This window comes from Paroedura picta, chromosome 5 (assembly GCF_049243985.1).
Source record: "Paroedura picta isolate Pp20150507F chromosome 5, Ppicta_v3.0, whole genome shotgun sequence".
NCBI lineage: Eukaryota > Metazoa > Chordata > Lepidosauria > Squamata > Gekkonidae > Paroedura > Paroedura picta.
Genome location: NC_135373.1, coordinates 67,926,089 through 67,943,063, shown reverse-complemented (window position 1 = coordinate 67,943,063; position 16,975 = coordinate 67,926,089). Strand labels below are relative to the sequence as shown.

General features: G+C 40.6%; 1 protein-coding gene across 1 annotated transcript in view; it reads right to left on the bottom strand.

The window, feature by feature from the left end:
• The window catches only part of AASS (aminoadipate-semialdehyde synthase), a 38,617-nt gene that overhangs the window by 7,734 nt on the left and 13,908 nt on the right, over window positions 1–16,975 (bottom strand). The window contains exons 12-20 of the mRNA XM_077338386.1: window positions 13,759–13,818; window positions 13,595–13,662; window positions 9,940–10,061; window positions 8,187–8,316; window positions 7,412–7,522; window positions 6,412–6,520; window positions 4,919–5,059; window positions 4,364–4,531; window positions 3,344–3,439 (exon numbers count right to left, since the gene is read on the bottom strand). Coding sequence (XP_077194501.1) covers window positions 3,344–3,439; window positions 4,364–4,531; window positions 4,919–5,059; window positions 6,412–6,520; window positions 7,412–7,522; window positions 8,187–8,316; window positions 9,940–10,061; window positions 13,595–13,662; window positions 13,759–13,818 — 1,005 coding nt within the window. The remainder of the gene's footprint in view (window positions 1–3,343; window positions 3,440–4,363; window positions 4,532–4,918; window positions 5,060–6,411; window positions 6,521–7,411; window positions 7,523–8,186; window positions 8,317–9,939; window positions 10,062–13,594; window positions 13,663–13,758; window positions 13,819–16,975) is intronic.

Genomic DNA, 16,975 nt, shown 5'->3' with positions numbered 1-16,975 from the left:
TGTCCGTCTTGGGTGGCCCTGCACGGCATAGCTCATAGCTTCACTGAGCTACGCAAGCCCCCTTGCCACAACAAGGCAGCGATCCTTGAAGGGGGATATATATGTATATATATATGTATATATATATGTATGCCTATTGGAACTGTCCATAGAGTTTTCATGGCAAAGATACTGGAGTGGTTTGCCATTTCCTTCTCCAGTGGATCACCTTTTGTCAGAGCTCTCAGCTATGACCTGTCCGTCTTGGGTGGCCCTGCACGGTATAGCTCATAGCTTCACTGAACTACGCAAGCCCCCTTGCCACAACAAGGCAGCGATCCTTGAAGGGGGCAAGAAATGACAAGACTGAACATCGACATTTTAGGAATCAGTGAACTAAAATGGACAGGAATGGGTGAATTTAATTCAGATGACCATCAGGTATACTAGATGACCATCAGGTATGCAAGAATCTCGCATAAGGAATGGAGTAGCCTTCATAATCAATAAGAGAGTAGGAAAAGCAGTCTTGGGATACAATCCTCAAAATGACAGAATGATCTCAGTTCGAATCCAAGGCAAACCATTCAACATCACAGTGATCCAGGTCTATGCCCCAACCACTGCTGCTGAAGAGGATGAAGTTGATCAGTTCTATGAAGCCCTACAACACCTTCTAGAAGCAACGCCAAAAAATGATGTGCTTATCATCATGGGGGATTGGAATGCTAAAGTAGGAAGCCAAAAGATAACCGGGATAACAGGCAGGTTTGGCCTTGGAGTACAAAATGAAGCAGGGCACAGGCTAGTAGAATTTTGTCAAGAGAATACAATGGTCATAGCAAACACTCTTTTCCAGCAACCCAAGAGACGACTCTACACATGGACATCACCAGACGGTCAACACAGCAATCAGATTGACTATGTGCTCTGCAGCCAAAGATGGAAAAGTTCTATCCAGTCAATAAAAACAAGACCAGGAGCTGATTGTGATTCAGATCATGAGCTTCTTGTTGCAAAATTTAGGCTTAAATTGAAGAAAGTAGGGAAAAGCACTAGGCCACTCAGGTATCAACTAAATCATATCCCCGACGAATACACAGTAGAGGTGACAAATAGATTTAAGGAATTAGATCTGATAGACAGAGTGCCTGAAGAACTATGGACGGAGGTTCGCAACATTGTACAAGAGGTAGCAACTAAAACCATCCCAAAGAAAAAGAAATACAAGAAATCAAAATGGCTGTCTGAGGAAGCTTTACAAATAGCTAAGGAGAGAAGGGAAGTGAAAGGCAAGGGAGAAAGAGAAAGATACACCCAACTGAATGCAGAATTCCAGAGAAAAGCTAGAAGAGATAAGAATGCCTTCTTAAATGAACAGTGCAAACAAATAGAAGAAAACAATAGAATGGGGAGGGGACCAGAGATCTTTTCAAGAAAATTGGAGATATGAAGAGAACGTTTCATGCAAAGTTGGGTATGATAAGGGACCAAAATGGTAGGGACCTCACAGAAGCAGAAGAGATTAAACAAAGGTGGCAAAATTATACAGAACAACTATACAAGAGCGAGCTTAACATCCCTGATGACCACAGTGGGGTAGTTACTGACCTGGAGCCAGACATCCTGGAATGTGAAGTCAAATGGGCCTTAGGAAGTCTGAGCAACAATAAAGCTAGTGGTGGTGACAGCATTCCAGTTGAACTATTCAAAATCTTAAAGGACGATGCAGAAAAAGTGCTACACTCAATATGCCAGCAAATTTGGAAAACTCAACAATGGCCACAGGATTGGAAAAGGTCAGTTTACATTCCAATCCCAAAGAAGGGCAATGCCAAAGAATGTTCAAACTACCGCACCATTGCACTAATTTCTCATGCTAGCAAAGTTATGCTCAAAATCCTACAAGCTAGGCTCCAGCAATATGTGGACCGAGAACTTCCAGAAGTACAGGCAGGATTTCGAAGAGGCAGAGGAACTAGAGATGAAATTGCCAACATACGCTGGATCATGGAGAAAGCTAGGGAGTACCAGAAGAACGTCTACTTCTGCTTCATTGACTATGCTAAAGCCTTTGATTGTGTGGAGCACAACAAATTGTGGCAAGTTCTTAAAGAGATGGGAATACCAGAGCATCTTATTTGTCTCTTGAGAAATTTATATGCAGGTCAAGAAGCAACAGTGAGAACTGAACATGGAATCACTGACTGGTTCAAAATTGAGAAAGGAGTTCGGCAAGGCTGTATACTGTCGCCTTGCCTATTTAACTTGTATGCAGAGCACATCATGAGAAATGCGGGATTAGAGGAGTCACAAATTGGGATCAAGATTGCAGGGATAAATATCAACAACCTCAGATATGCAGATGATACCACTCTAATGGCAGAAAGTGAAGAGGAACTAAAGAGCCTGTTGATGCGGGTGAAGGAGGAGAGTGCAAAAGTTGGCTTGAAACTCAACATCAAGAAAACAAAGATCATGGCATCCGGCCCTCTCAATTCCTGGCAAATAGATGGGGAAGAAATGGAGATAGTGACAGATTTTATTTTCCTGGGCTCCAAGATCACTGCAGATGGGGACTGCAGCAAAGAAATTAAAAGACGCTTGCTCCTGGGGAGGAAAGCTATGGCAAATCTAGACAGCATCCTAAAAAGCAGAGACATCACCCTGCCAACAAAAGTGCGTTTAGTCAAGGCTATGATCTTCCCAGTTGCAATTTATGGCTGCGAAAGTTGGACCATAAGGAAGGCCGAGCGTCAAAGAATTGAGGCTTTTGAACTCTGGTGCTGGAGAAGACTCTTGCGAGTCCCTTGGACTCCAAGGCGAACAAACCGGTCAGTCCTAGAGGAGATCAACCCTGACTGCTCTTTAGAAGGCCAGATCCTGAAGATGAAACTCAAATACTTTGGCCACCTCATGAGAAGGAAGGACTCCCTGGAGAAGAGCCTAATGCTGGGAGCGATCGAGGGCAAAAGAAGAAGGGGACGACAGAGAATGAGGTGGCTGGATGGAGTCACTGAAGCAGTAGGTGCAAACTTAAATGGACTCCGGGGAATGGTAGAGGACAGGAAGGCCTGGAGGATCATTGTCCATGGGGTCGCGATGGGTCGGACACGACTTCACACATAACAACAACAACAACAATATATGTATATATATATGTATATATTTATATATGCATTTGCTTTTTGATCCTGAGAAACATTTCTTCATTCCTTTGAGCGTTGCTGTCCCTGGAAGTTGGATATATTTCTTACTTTACTTGGTTGTATTTGTAATATTCTATATTCATTACAATAAATGATAGGTGTATATGACCCAAGTCTCAGCTGAAGCCTCTTGGACCCAAGAAAGAAATACTCACCCATTTCATAGAAGGTGCTGCTGCACTCAGCAGAAGGCACCGCTCCGGGTTTATTAATCCCAATTTTACAAAGCCTCCTACAGCTTTAGCAAAACCCTGGAAGAAAAGAAGACAAAGGTTACAAAACAGAACAGTGAGCTCAGGCTCCTCCCCACCATACAATTCGTCAGTACAAAAGAATCTTCATGGTGGATCAGGCCAGTGGCCCATCTGAGCCAGCATCCTGCTTCACGCAGTGGCTCTCCAGTTGTCCTGGAGGACCAAACAAAAACACCTTAGACTTAAAGGTCAAGGCCTTTCCCTGATGTTTCCTCTTAGCCCTAGTTCCCTTTAGCTACTTTGGCCCTGATGGACCTATCCTGTAATCTAATCCCCCTTTAAAGCCTTTACTACATTCACTTTTAACCCCTTAATCATCTTGGCCACCCTCTTGTGCATTTTTTCTACTTCTGCAATATCTTTTTTGAGATAAGCTGACCAAAACGGTACATAGTACTCCAAATGATCTGGAAGTGGTACTCAAATCTTGATCTGGAAGTGATAATCAAATCAATCAACACAGCTTCTACAATATTACAAACTCTGTGCTTTTCTTCCAAATGGCTAATGCAAAGCAAAACAAAAGTTACCATCAAAGAATTCAAAGACAGTTCACAATTCCTACATATGAACACACTGATCACCTCATCCAGTACTTGTACCAGGTCTTTAAAATCCCTCCTAACTGAGACGCCAACCCAAGACTTTATGTGTATAAAACAAATGCTCTACTACCGAGCTATGCCATCTCACGATACAAGTTTCATGCATTTTAAAATGAGTATTTCCAACAACAGAAAGGTGTCTCACCCGCAGTATTCTATCGCTACCACCATTATTACACCATCATAGCCAGAAGTTACACTTTGCACAGATGAAAAAGGCTATTTACAGGAAACCAGACTTTACTTTGAGTAGATAAGATCTGCAATGAATGCTCACTCATACAGATATCGCTGGTCACATATGAAATAAACCTACCCTGTATCGTAAAGTCCCTCTTAAAAGTGTGTGAGCTGATTGAATACCATAGGGTTCAGCATATTTGGTACTATCCCTGTTTGGAAAACCTTCCAAATTTAATCCAGAGAAAAAATCCATGGCAGTAACAGCATCAAGCAAAGCTCCTCCAGCTGGAATATTAACAATCTAAAGGTTATGGAGAAATAAAAAATCATGTCAGTATATTATTAGGAGTGGGGGGGGGGAACCCCAAATCCACTTTAGGAAGTTTGATTCCTCAACAGATATAAGGCTGATCTCTTCTTTCTATTGCGGGGCCACATAAACCACCCTTGAAATGCCACTCAGGCACCATGATGTTTCACATTCTCCATGGAGCAAGAGGGCAAAACAGCCAGCCAAGCCACCCTCTCATCTTAGCTCTGCTATCAGTTGCCCCAATACTCATGTGTGCTGCATCCCTCATTCAGAAGCCAATTTGGAGGACTTCTGTGATGTAATACAGATCTTAAATGTTTGATTTAGCAATTGCTCCACCTTTACATTTTTACAGATGTATACAAATTAGCTTACCTCTCCATTTTTTAAATAGGTGGCAGGTTGAACAGTATTGAGCAGAACACCCTGTGGATTCCAACTGAATTTGTATCTCAGGGGATTATCAGCATGCTCTGGAGCAGGCAGACCACCACAGAAAGATGTGTACGATACCACCTTTAGTTGAAGAAAACAAATAAATCTAATTAAATTCTATTTGTTCAGAAATGTGTGGTACAGGATGGGATAAAATATAGCTCTGCTTTACTCTGTGGCACTGAATCTGTGGCACTGAATCTTCCTGCACTTATTAAACTATTTTGCTATTATTTCAGACTAGCAGTAGAGCCCGCTGTCCAAAAAATACAGCGGGCCCTAAGGGGGGGTTTGCTTCCCCTCCCCCCATGTAGGGAAACGCTCTCCAGGCCCCGGGGCTTGGGGAGCGTTTTAAGGCGGCAATGCAATTTTAAAATGCTCTCTGAGCCCCGGAGAAGGTGAGCCGAGCCTTCCCCGAGGCTCAGAGAGCATTTTAAAACTGCATTGCCGCCTTAAAACGCTCCCCAAGCCCCGGGGAAGGCGATCCGCGCCTTCCCCGGGGCTTGGGGAGGGTTTTAAGGGCCGGGGGCCAGGAAGCCTACCTTCGCTCTCGGCAGCCAGCAAAGTAATGGCCGCCATGGAGTGAAGGAAAGCTCTGGTGGGGGGGGTGGGGGGGTGGGGGGGGAGGCGCTTTGCGCCTCCCAATTGGTTGTTGGCCGGGCAAGCAGCCAATCAGCAGCCGCGCTGTGCGCGGCTGCTGATTGGCAGCTTGGGGGGCCAATCGGAAGGCGGTTTGTGCCTCCCGATTGGCCCCTCCACTGGTCAGTCCAGGGGAAGGGGCCAATTGGCACCCTTCCTCATCCCGGACAGGGCCCGCCTTCAGGGCCCTTACTCTTTTATTTAGTCCGCGGCACCGCGGGGCTGTTTTAAGATAAAGATTTCAAAACTATTTGTAATATTTTGTTTTAATATCTGAGTTCACTACTCTAATGTCACTAGATTCATCAGAAAATGTTTTATAATCCATGTATTACCTGGAACTGATATACACCAGCCACACAGCAGACTTAAATTTGGAATTCCATGCAAAAGAATGAGTGAACACACTGACACCCATTCAGTTCAAGTCAGTTACAGATAACTCCCATTGTTTTCAGTGGCGCTTATAAAGCAGCAACTACCCTGAACCACTGGATTTCATGGGTAACTTCACCTGAATCCCCTACCTTGGATTGTACTTATATAAGGAATTTGAAATGGTATGGTCAAGGTAAATATATTAGAATTCATGCCAATTTCTACAGGCATAAATTCCTGATAATTTACAGAAAAGGGAAGGAAAGCCAACCCCCCCCCCCAGAGCCCAGACACAGGGGGAGTGGGAAAGGAGCCTTTAGACCACAAGGGATCACAACTTCACCATAAGATATAATGAAATAAGATTTCACTGGGAAGTAAAGTTCCTCAACAAATCTACTATCTACTGGACTTACTGTGGCTCCCACTTTTCTCGCATTGTCAATGCATTCCATTGCCAGCATATGATCAAGACCAGGATCCAAACCTACTTCACTGACAACCGTGATGCCAGCAGCCTCTACACTAAAATAAAAGAGGGTGAGTTCAAACCAAAGATCAGAACTATTATTATAAATTTCTATACCACCTCTCCCCATATTACAACAATAAAATACAATAGCATACAAAACTAAAATACAGTTTAAAACCCCATCCCTGCCCCCTAACCCTCCTTGTTCCCTCTGCCAGCTACCGCAGACTGGAGATGGTATCATATTAATAAGTAAGCAGGTAGGGAGGAGCCAAGAAAGAGGAGATGGTGAAAGGCCCATAAAGCTTCGAATTGCCCTGGTTTCAACCAAAGATGTGGTGGAAGAATGAAGTTTTACAGGCCCTGTGGCACTTTGACAGCTCGGTTCAGGCCCAAATCTCAGCTGGCAGCCCATACTACAAGGCTGGAGCCAGGGCCAAAAAGGCCCTGGTTCAGGTGAATGTCCTTGTGGTCAGGGATCACCAGCATTATTATTTAACAAGTACCTGTACCCCCTCACCCAGTTGATCCAGGGATTCAGGCTGGGCTGAAACTAGTATGCAGATGACACCCAGCTCTTTCAGTTAATGTATAGCCATCTGCTGACACCACCAGACTGCCTGGCCAGATCTCTGGAGGCCATGACGAGCTGGCTCAAGGGGAGTCAGCTGAAACTGAATCCAGCCAAGATGGAAGTCCTCTGACATGAGGAGGGACAGTTGATGCAGCTCCCAGCTCTGGACGGAGCCCAACTAACCTTCTGTTAGGAGCCTGAGCATTCTGGGCTTGCATATCCGAGGGACTGCCTCTCCAGATATGTTCCCTGGAGAGCATTATGCTCTGTGAACACCAATTTGGGGAGAGTATTGTTCCCTGTGGGAACGCACAAGTGTTCTTCTAAAAAGAGAAATTGGAACAAAAAATGGATTCTACCCTGGACCTACCTCTGCTGCAGTTCTTTCATAGCTGGTGTCAGGTAACTAGCAGTCACCAGGTTCACTTTGTTGTCAATACACTTCTTAGCAACCAAAGGATGGAATGAATAAGGTAGCAAACTAAAGAGACAAAGAAGAGAAATAAAATTTTGGCAACTAAGTAATCATTTCTGCACTCTCTCCATGAGTGTAAAAATTAAATGTTTTGACAGGCAAAAATGCCTCCAACTAAGTAGTCACTTTGAACACCGAGCAGTTGCCAACCATTTTATGTAATTTTTATAGCCAGGCTTTTATTTTATACTCTTGTTTACTGCATTGTTCAATTGATATTTTTCTTATGTATAACTGATTAGGTTATATAAAATTTTGGTATGATTTAGCAGGCCTTTGATCACTTCTACAGATCTCAATGTATTTTTTGTACTTGTACATTGGAAATTTGCTGGTCCATGACTGTATTAAATAAGTTGATTGGTACTCTTCCCAGTTCACATTCCGTTTCTAGGACAGAATAAAAATTGGTAACAGGCGCAAGTAGCTTGGGATATTTTTCATCCCTCAGAAGTAGCCTTATTAAAGAAAAGCCTGGCAACCCCTTCTCTAGGCCAAGAGCCTGTTGAGCTTGTGGGCACTTCAGAAATACTGGGCATGGGCAGTGGGCACCAGTTTATTCATGAGAATCCAGCAGAGCCCAGGCAGTTTGGCTGTGGCTAATCCAAGCACTGCCCCACATTCACTGCCTGGGACTGTTGAACAACTGCATGATCACCAGACCACCAACCTGATCACAAGATCATGCTTCTTCACCATGGATGATAATCTCTCCTCGTCTTTGGTGACATCCACAACAACAGGAACTATACTGCTGTGCTTCTTAGCCAGTTGCTCAAGCTGTTCCTTCATTATGGACGCTGTTTGGGAGCAAGATTCTCAGGTAAGATATTCCCTTGTCACAATGCTAAATACTTCTCTGAGCCAGTTTTATCCAAATGGATTGTAAGAACAAAGTTTGAGTCCAGTGGCACCTATAAGACCCACAAAGTTTTATTCAAGCACACAAACGTTTATACCTTGAATCAAACTTTGTTGGTCTTAAAAGTGCCACTGGATTCAAACTTTGTTCTGCTGCTTCAGATCAACACAGCTACCCACCTGAATCAAAGGGATCATGTAATTCCCTCACGTCACAACTACTTTTGCATGCATTTGCCTATGCCATCCGGTCTAATTGAAGGTCAGTATTACATTTTTAAAAAATCAGTAATAACCAATACTGCACTTGCCTCCTTTCGTGAAACCACACTGAAGAAGATATATATGGTGTATAAATGATAAATCACAAATATATTGACTGCTGCAAAAATATGTACAGCAGCAAATTAGAAAATTTCCAAGAGGAAATGTCCAAGAGTAAAATAATCTTGGTGATTGAACTCATGTTGAGTTATTTGGCAAGTACATTTGTAGAATGAGAGAATACCAATACATGATAAACAGACTAATTTTGAAGATGGACTTTCCCCATATATGGTCTTCACTATGCTGCATTCTGTGAAATTTAGTATGATCATTTGCTTATTTACTATCTCAACATAATAATGAGAAGAAAAATAAATAGCCTATTCCAAATCAGTACAGCATTCGAGCAGACAGAGAAATACTCATCTATCGGTTTTGCTACATAGTTAAGGAAACAGCTCAAAAATTTTCAGTAGCACCTTAGTCAGTACTAAAATATCATGAAGTAGAATATTTTTCATGCAAAAGGACAGTCCACATAGAAAATCTATATAGCACTAGATTGGATCTCGTCTAGTTCCTCTCATTTAGACTTGTTCAAGCACTGAGGTCTTAAGGAGAGGGCCTTCTTGTAGTTCCATCTCTGTCAGAGGTGCAAGGAGAAAAGACATGCAAAATGGCCTTTTCTATGGTGGCTCCAAACCTTGGAACAACCTCCCTAGAGAGATTCACCAGGTGCCTACATTGTATGGTTTTTGGCACATAGTTAAATTGCACCACTTCACCCAGGACATTTAGCACCACTTCATTTGGACATTTAGCTAGGGAGGGAAGGAGGGAGGATGGGAGGGTTATGTTTAAATTTATTTTAGATTATATTATATACCTTATTTTTATTGTCATGACTCACCCTGGGACTTTTTGATGAAGGGCAGGATATATTTTTAAATAAATAAATAAATAAATAAATAAATAAATAAATAAATAAATAAATAAATAAATAAATAAATAAATAAATAAATAAATAAATAAATAAATAAATAAATAAATAAATAAATAAATAAATAAATGCTTTAAAGTTGAAGAAGACACTTCTACAAGTGGAAATGGTTGGGGGACACGCACTATCTTCTCCCAATTTATCCTCATTATTCCTGAGGTTCGACCACATCTTGCAGGTTCACTGCCAGCTTCTACTGGAGGAGGGGGATAAGTTACTGTTATGAGTGCCACGAGTCACCCAAATGGAATTTCTGCCCTATGGGTTACTTTGAGATCTTAAGATTCTCACAAACCTGTGGTTATTTCAACGTTGGGGTCTCTTGAGAGGTATTCTATCACAGGCCCAGAGACATACCCAGATCCCAGTAACAAGACTTTCCTCTTCTTATCCATTGCCAGTGATTGAGTGTATTCCCTAGAAAAGGCAAAAATAAATGGAGAAATAGACGTATTGGCCACTAAAACCAGTTGATGTGTGAGTAAATGTTAAAACAAACAAACAACACTCAAGGTTAGTATGATAGCTTAAAGTCTACTGCTGTCCAATGTCAGCCAAGCATTATCAGCTCCTAAATTGGTAGCAAAACTAATGCGTGGTTTCAGCCTGATATTTCTGGTGTCTATCAATACTGTTTCCTTACATTTACACTCATATCAACACAAATTACTATTCAGTATTTTTTTAAAGACTTACAAGACCCTCACTTTGGGAAAATGCAAGGTGACCTTAAGAGGCTAGACTGCCAAGCTTACACATCACTGACAATGTACACCAGCATCTGCATGACGGCCATTTGAACATGACAGCCACTTTGAACACAGTCCAAGATATTCAGATACCAGCATTACCTTATCAGTCCATTGGATATGCTAAGGGAGTCCCAAGGCTCATTCAATCAGTCAACTCTACAACCTGTTTTAGAAACACCAGCCCAGTTCTTCAAATAAAAAGGGGCATGAGTGTATCTTCAACACTATCAGTTCTTATGTAAATGTAGGATAGCTAGTTTCTAGGAAAGCTTGGATCCTGGCAAATCTCTTCATCTCCAAGGTCAGAAGATGAGACTAATCAGAGCTCAAAACTCTAGGCTGCATTATGACTAATCCCCTGGCAAGACATCTTCTAAGGTAGATAGTTTTCCAAAATGCAACCTTCTAATGAATACACATCAATCATATTTCACCCCATTGGAAAGTGATTATCTTTCTGCAGATCAAGCAAACTCAAGAAAGTCATGACCTACCCTGGGAGCAAATATACACTTCCCTATACAAAGCAAAGGAACAAGCTCTCCGTAAATTGTGGGTACTGCAACATCACTTTCAATCTAATCTGATAGCAGAAGAAAATTAATGTTATCTAAAACTGTCAGATAAAAATTCTACACCAGAACAGTTCTATTTTATGGTCTGTATGAGTTATGGAAAGTAAACTTATGGAAATGAACGCAAGTTACAACATTTATTCAACTTTTCCATCATTGAGAGAGGTTGGAAGGGCCTTCAACCCCTGCTGTCCTTGCAATTCTGTTCAGCCATCTCAAACATCTAACATTGTATTCATTGCATTTAAAGAAAATGGAGAAAGCTAGGGAGTTCCAGAAGAACATCTACTTCTGCTTCATTGACTATGCTAAAGCCTTTGATTGTGTGGAGCACAACAAATTGTGGCAAGTTCCTAAAGAGATGGGAATACCAGAGCATCTTATTTGTCTCTTGAGATATTTATATGCAGGTCAAGAAGCAACAGTGAGAACTGAACATGGAATCACTGATTGGTTCAAAATTGAGAAAGGAGTTCGGCAAGGCTGTATAATGTCACCTTGCCTATTTAACTTGTATGCGGAGCACATCATGAGAAAGGCGGGATTAGAGGAGTCACAAATTGGGATCAAGATTGCAGGGGAAAATATCAACAACTTCAGATATGCAGATGATACAACTCTAATGGCAGAAAGTGAAGAGGAACTAAAGAGCCTGTTGATGCGGGTGAAGGAGGAGAGTGCAAAAGTTGGCTTGAAACTCAACATCAAGAAAACAAAGATCATGGCATCCGGCCCTCTCAGTTCTTGGCAAATAGATGGGGAAGAAATGGAGATAGTGACAGACTTTATTTTCCTGGGCTCCAAGATCACTGCAGATGGGGACTGCAGCAAAGAAATTAAAAGACGCTTGCTCCTGGGGAGGAAAGATATGGCAAGTCCAGACAGCATTCTAAAAAGCAGAGACATCACCCTGCCAACAAAATTGTGTTTAGTAAAGGCTATGGTATTCCCAGTTGCAATGTATGGCTGTGAAAGTTGGACCATAAGGAAGGCCGAGCATCAAAGTATTGAAACTTTTGAACTCTGGTGCTGGAGAAGACTCTTGTGAGTCCCTTGGACTGCAAGGCGAACAAACCGGTCAGTCCTAGAGGAGATCAGCCTGGGCTGCTCCTTAGAAGGCCAGATCCTGAAGATGAAACTCAAATACTTTGGCCACCTCATGAGAAGGAAGGACTCCCTGGAGAAGAGCCTAATGCTGGGAACGATTGAGGGCAAAAGAAGAAGGGGACGACAGAGAATGAGGTGGCTGGATGGAGTCACTGAAGCAGTAGGTGCAAACTTAAATGGGCTCCGGGGAATGGTAGAGGACAGGAAGGCCTGGAGGATCATTGTCCATGGGGTCACGATGGGTCGGACATGACTTCGCACCTAACAACAACAACAGAGAATCCTTGGGGGGTGGGGTCCCCTGAATGTTTGATGTATCTAGCTTACACAGGGTCTGTTCTATACACTCCTGAACCTGTGCCTGGCATTTCCCTAGAAAGTACTCTCCTGAAGCCACCTACTTTGGCAAGCCTTAACCTGGGCCCCATAAATCCAATCCTCACCAAACTTGGGTAGAGGAGAGTCATACAGAGATCCAGGGAAGAGGGAGTTCTACTACATCATGAACCTCACAAGCTGAATCATTTTGTTTAGCATCAAACGTTCATGACAGTCCATGGTTTCTGAACCACTAATGCCAGAAATCAAACCAAATTTTCCCGGTTCATGCCCATCCCTACCAGTCACCCTCTCTCAACCTACCTCACCACTCAGGCTTATTTTGGGAATAAAAAAGGGGAGAGCCAAATCCATCTCCCTAACCATCCTGGTGAAAGGCATGACCAAAATGTGAGCAGGGGAGATGTAGCTCTCCCCTACCACCACCACCCCAAACATCTTAAGAGAGATGTTGGGGAAAGTAGGCAGAAATTGAACGCTTTTTAAGAAACCAGGTTCTTTAACTTTAACTAATAAAACGTAGCAGATTCTCTCTTCTGGCAAAAAAACCATAATCCTTTGAAAGGATTAAAGTAAGTGATTTTGAATTCATAGAGAGGATTCTAGTCATCCTTACTGCCAGCCAGGACAAAGAAGCACTGCTTCCTTGATCTTGCATAAGAGCAAATTAATACAAGCCTATTTTCTTGAACCCCACAAGTAAGGAGTCCAACCATCCCCACAATTCAATCACCTGCATGTTTGTGACCTGCATGGTGAGGTCCATATTCTACTTTCTAGAACAAAGGAAATTGCTTGTAATGAGTCAAGAAAGGGCTTCCACAAGGAGGCCCACCTTACATACTCAGACTATGTGACTAGATGGCCTTTACAAGCAATGCCATTCTTTCCAGGTGCAGGAGATGCACCATAGGGTAGGGAGCCACTAAATACAGAAAAATTATTCTCTGCTCAGAACAGCAAAGAACTGTTGACAGTCATCCATCTTGTGTCAGCACAATGACACACCTGAACCAACAATAATGGTTGCCACTCCACAGATATGTCCTTTATCTTTATCAAACAAACAAGATTGCAAAAATCCACCACCATTAAAGAACATATATAGACGCAAGAAGGCAAAGCTGCATTTAAGTCTGAGAAGCTTTTTTTAAAAAAAAAGAAATCTATGGATTACCTGCTCTCCCTCAGTTTCTGGATATATTTATACTTATCAGTCAATGAACCATTGGACGTAATCACTGCCTATAAAGCATATGAAACATATCATTATTTTCCTTGCAGCTGGCCTTCACAAGTTTAAGTCAAGAAAAAGGGAGTAAATGCCTTCACAAGACTTACATCTCTAACGACGGGTGAATAATTCTGGCTCTCAAAGGGCTCTGAGGCATCAGATAACAGCTGTGGAGATCAAAAATTTGTCTTTACATCAGACAAATAATAATTTAATACATCAGACAAATAGTTATTTTTCAAGAGAACAGCCTTCAGTTTCAAAGATTGCCAAAGTGTTAACTCAAAATAAAATGCAGACTGACTGCGTTCCGTCTAATTCTTGTGTTCCGCCTAATTTTTCAACTGTTGCCCACTGGTTACTCAACAGAACATAGTTTTACTGGTCTGCTTAGTAATTTTCTTTTATTTTATAATTAGATTTCTGCCTTACCCTACTCAGCATTGCCAACTCAGGGTGGTTAAAATTACAGTTAAAACAATTAAAATTATTCAATACTTGCTTTGGCCATGGGTCCTAGTTTCTGCAACCCCCTTTTGCATACAGAGGATGTGTTTATTTTAGGGCGGGCCCGTTCAGTGGTGACAGTATCAGCCATTCTCCATGTCTACACAAACTATTGTGGCCATGTAAGAAGGACTCCAATCAAAAAGATGGAAGACAACAAATATGAAAAAATTGTTTTATCAAGTTTTTGACAAAACATTGAGAAAGAATAAGCCCTACTGCCTCTCCACTGAAAATAATAATTCAAAGACAACTAAAAGATAGGTCAATTGAATTTCTTTGCACTCAAGATTTAGTCAATGACCAAAGGAAAATGAAAAGTTGGCAAAAGCTACAAGATGGGAAAACAACTAATTGGTTTGTCTATTTCCAATAGGCTTCAATAATGAAAGAATTGAAAAGTTCTGATGCAAGGCTAGGAGAACAAACTGACTTTGAAAAAATGATCATGCAAGATAAACCACATCTTATGGGCAGAATTTATAAACTTTAACTTATGAAACAGAGACAGAACTAGTGAAAAATTGTATGATAGATGCAGAACTTTGGAGAACCTATTGCTATGGAAGACTGGGAATATTTGTGGTGCATAACTTTGAAACTAACAAAATGTCAAATCTTATGGAAAAATTGGTCTAATTTTTTTATAGGTGGTATCTGACTCCTAAAGTGATTTGTGAAATGTCTAACCAAACATAATGCAAATGTTGGAAACGTTGTGCAATATTAGGATCCTTTTTCCACATGTGGTAGAATTGTAAATTGTTTAAAAATTCATGATAAAGGTGAATGCTAAGCTACAAAATATGTCGAAATGTAAATTTGCATGTGAACAGAAATATGTGTTATTGAGTGTTTTTCCAACACGCTTACCTAAGGATTGTACAGATTTTTTTTTAATGCAACAACCGCAGCAAGACTTATTACTGCTTCCAAATGGAAACAAGAACCACAGATGAACTTATGGTGTGAGAAGATCAGAGAGTTGGCAGTGATGGCCAAATTAACAGCTATAGTGAATCAAAGATCAGCTGAAGAATTCCAAAGATGCTGGGCGACTTTCTTAACTATCTGTAAATGCTATCTTTCTAGTCTTTCATTCTAACCTTGTCATCTATAAAGATAAAATTTATATATATGAACCCATATATATATATATATATGGGTTCATTTTCATATAAAATGAAAAAAGTATCAATCATTATCTTCCCCAACTAAAAGCCTGGCGGAAGAGATCTGTTTTGCAGGCCCTTAGGAACTGAGCTTGCTCCACCAGGTAGGGGCCAGGACCAAAAAGGCTCTGGTCCTGGTTGAGACCAGATGTATTTCTCCTTCAGGTATGCCAGACCTCAATCACAAGTTACTAGAAGACACAGGGATGGATCATAGTGGCAGCTATATCTTGTCCAGGGCCTCTAGTTGCCCAGCTTTAAGCCAATGCAGCCATAATTATTAACATTATCATTTCTAGTGTGTCACAAAAGCTCATACTCTGCCACAAATGCTGTTAACGTCTTTAAGGTGCTACTGGACTTTTGCTCTTTTCTATTTCCATTACTAAATCTTCAAAAATACAGTCATCAGCAGGGCTGAGGAGAAAGAAAAACTCTAGTCCTATGTCTCCTAGTCCATATTAACTTCACCCTTACATAAAGTTATGAATGAAATTCAAGAGACACAGAATTTGCCACAGACTTAGCAAGAATCTAATAGCACTTTGGTCTATAAGGAAAGCAACAATCCACTGTTGCCACAAGGGTAAAGACAATTTCTCTTCTTAATGTGAACTACAACATTTTTACAATAATAGCTTAAAGGCTGAAAAGGTGTATTTTATATGTTATACATGAGAAACATACATGATTTATTCCATGGAGATACATGAAAGACAACATTAGATGTACTTTAAATGCTATTAAACATTTGAAGAAAAAAAGGTGAAAAGACTATTTTCATGTTTTTAGATACTCAAAAGGCATTTGACAATGTTCCTGGGACATTAATGATAGCAGTTTTGAAACATCTACAATGTGGGGAAATTTTTTTCAAATAGATTCAAAGTATATAGACAAAACAATACCAAGAATTATAATGAATGGATCTTTATCAGAAAAGATTGAAATTCAAAAAGAAACTCGACAAAGATGCCCAATCTCACCCTTACTGCTTATTTTGGTTTTGGAGATCTTAGCCATCAGAATAAGAAAAAATAAAAATATTACTGGAATAAATAACAGTGAAAGAAAAATTAAATTGAAAAGTTATGTTGGTGACCTGGTTATTTCAGTAACTAATCGATATAATTCAATGGAATGTATAGTTGATCAAATTTGCAGATCTGAACTATACTCTGGATATAAACAAAAATAAGACTAATATAATCTTGTATAACATGACAAAATGAATAGGAAAATTGAAGAGAAAAATCAATGGGATGTATAACAGTTAAAAATCAAATATCTGAGCGTGAATTTAATGTACCAAAGTGATACACTTTATAAGGAAATTATCAGAAAACTTGGATAAAGATAACTGAAGATGTACAGAGATGGGAAAAACTAAAAATTTCTAGGCTAGGATGGATATTGACAGTTAAAATGAATATTACCCAAGATGAACATTTTGTTTCAAATGTTACCAATATATATTGAAGACACAATTATTAAATCTTGGCAAAAAGCTATCAACAAATTTATATGGAATGGCAGGTTGTAAGTGATTCTATAATAAACAGTCTACCTCAACAAAAGACTGGAATGGTGCCACTTATTATCATTCAAATTAAATTGCTTTAAAATCACTTTACTTAACTGATAT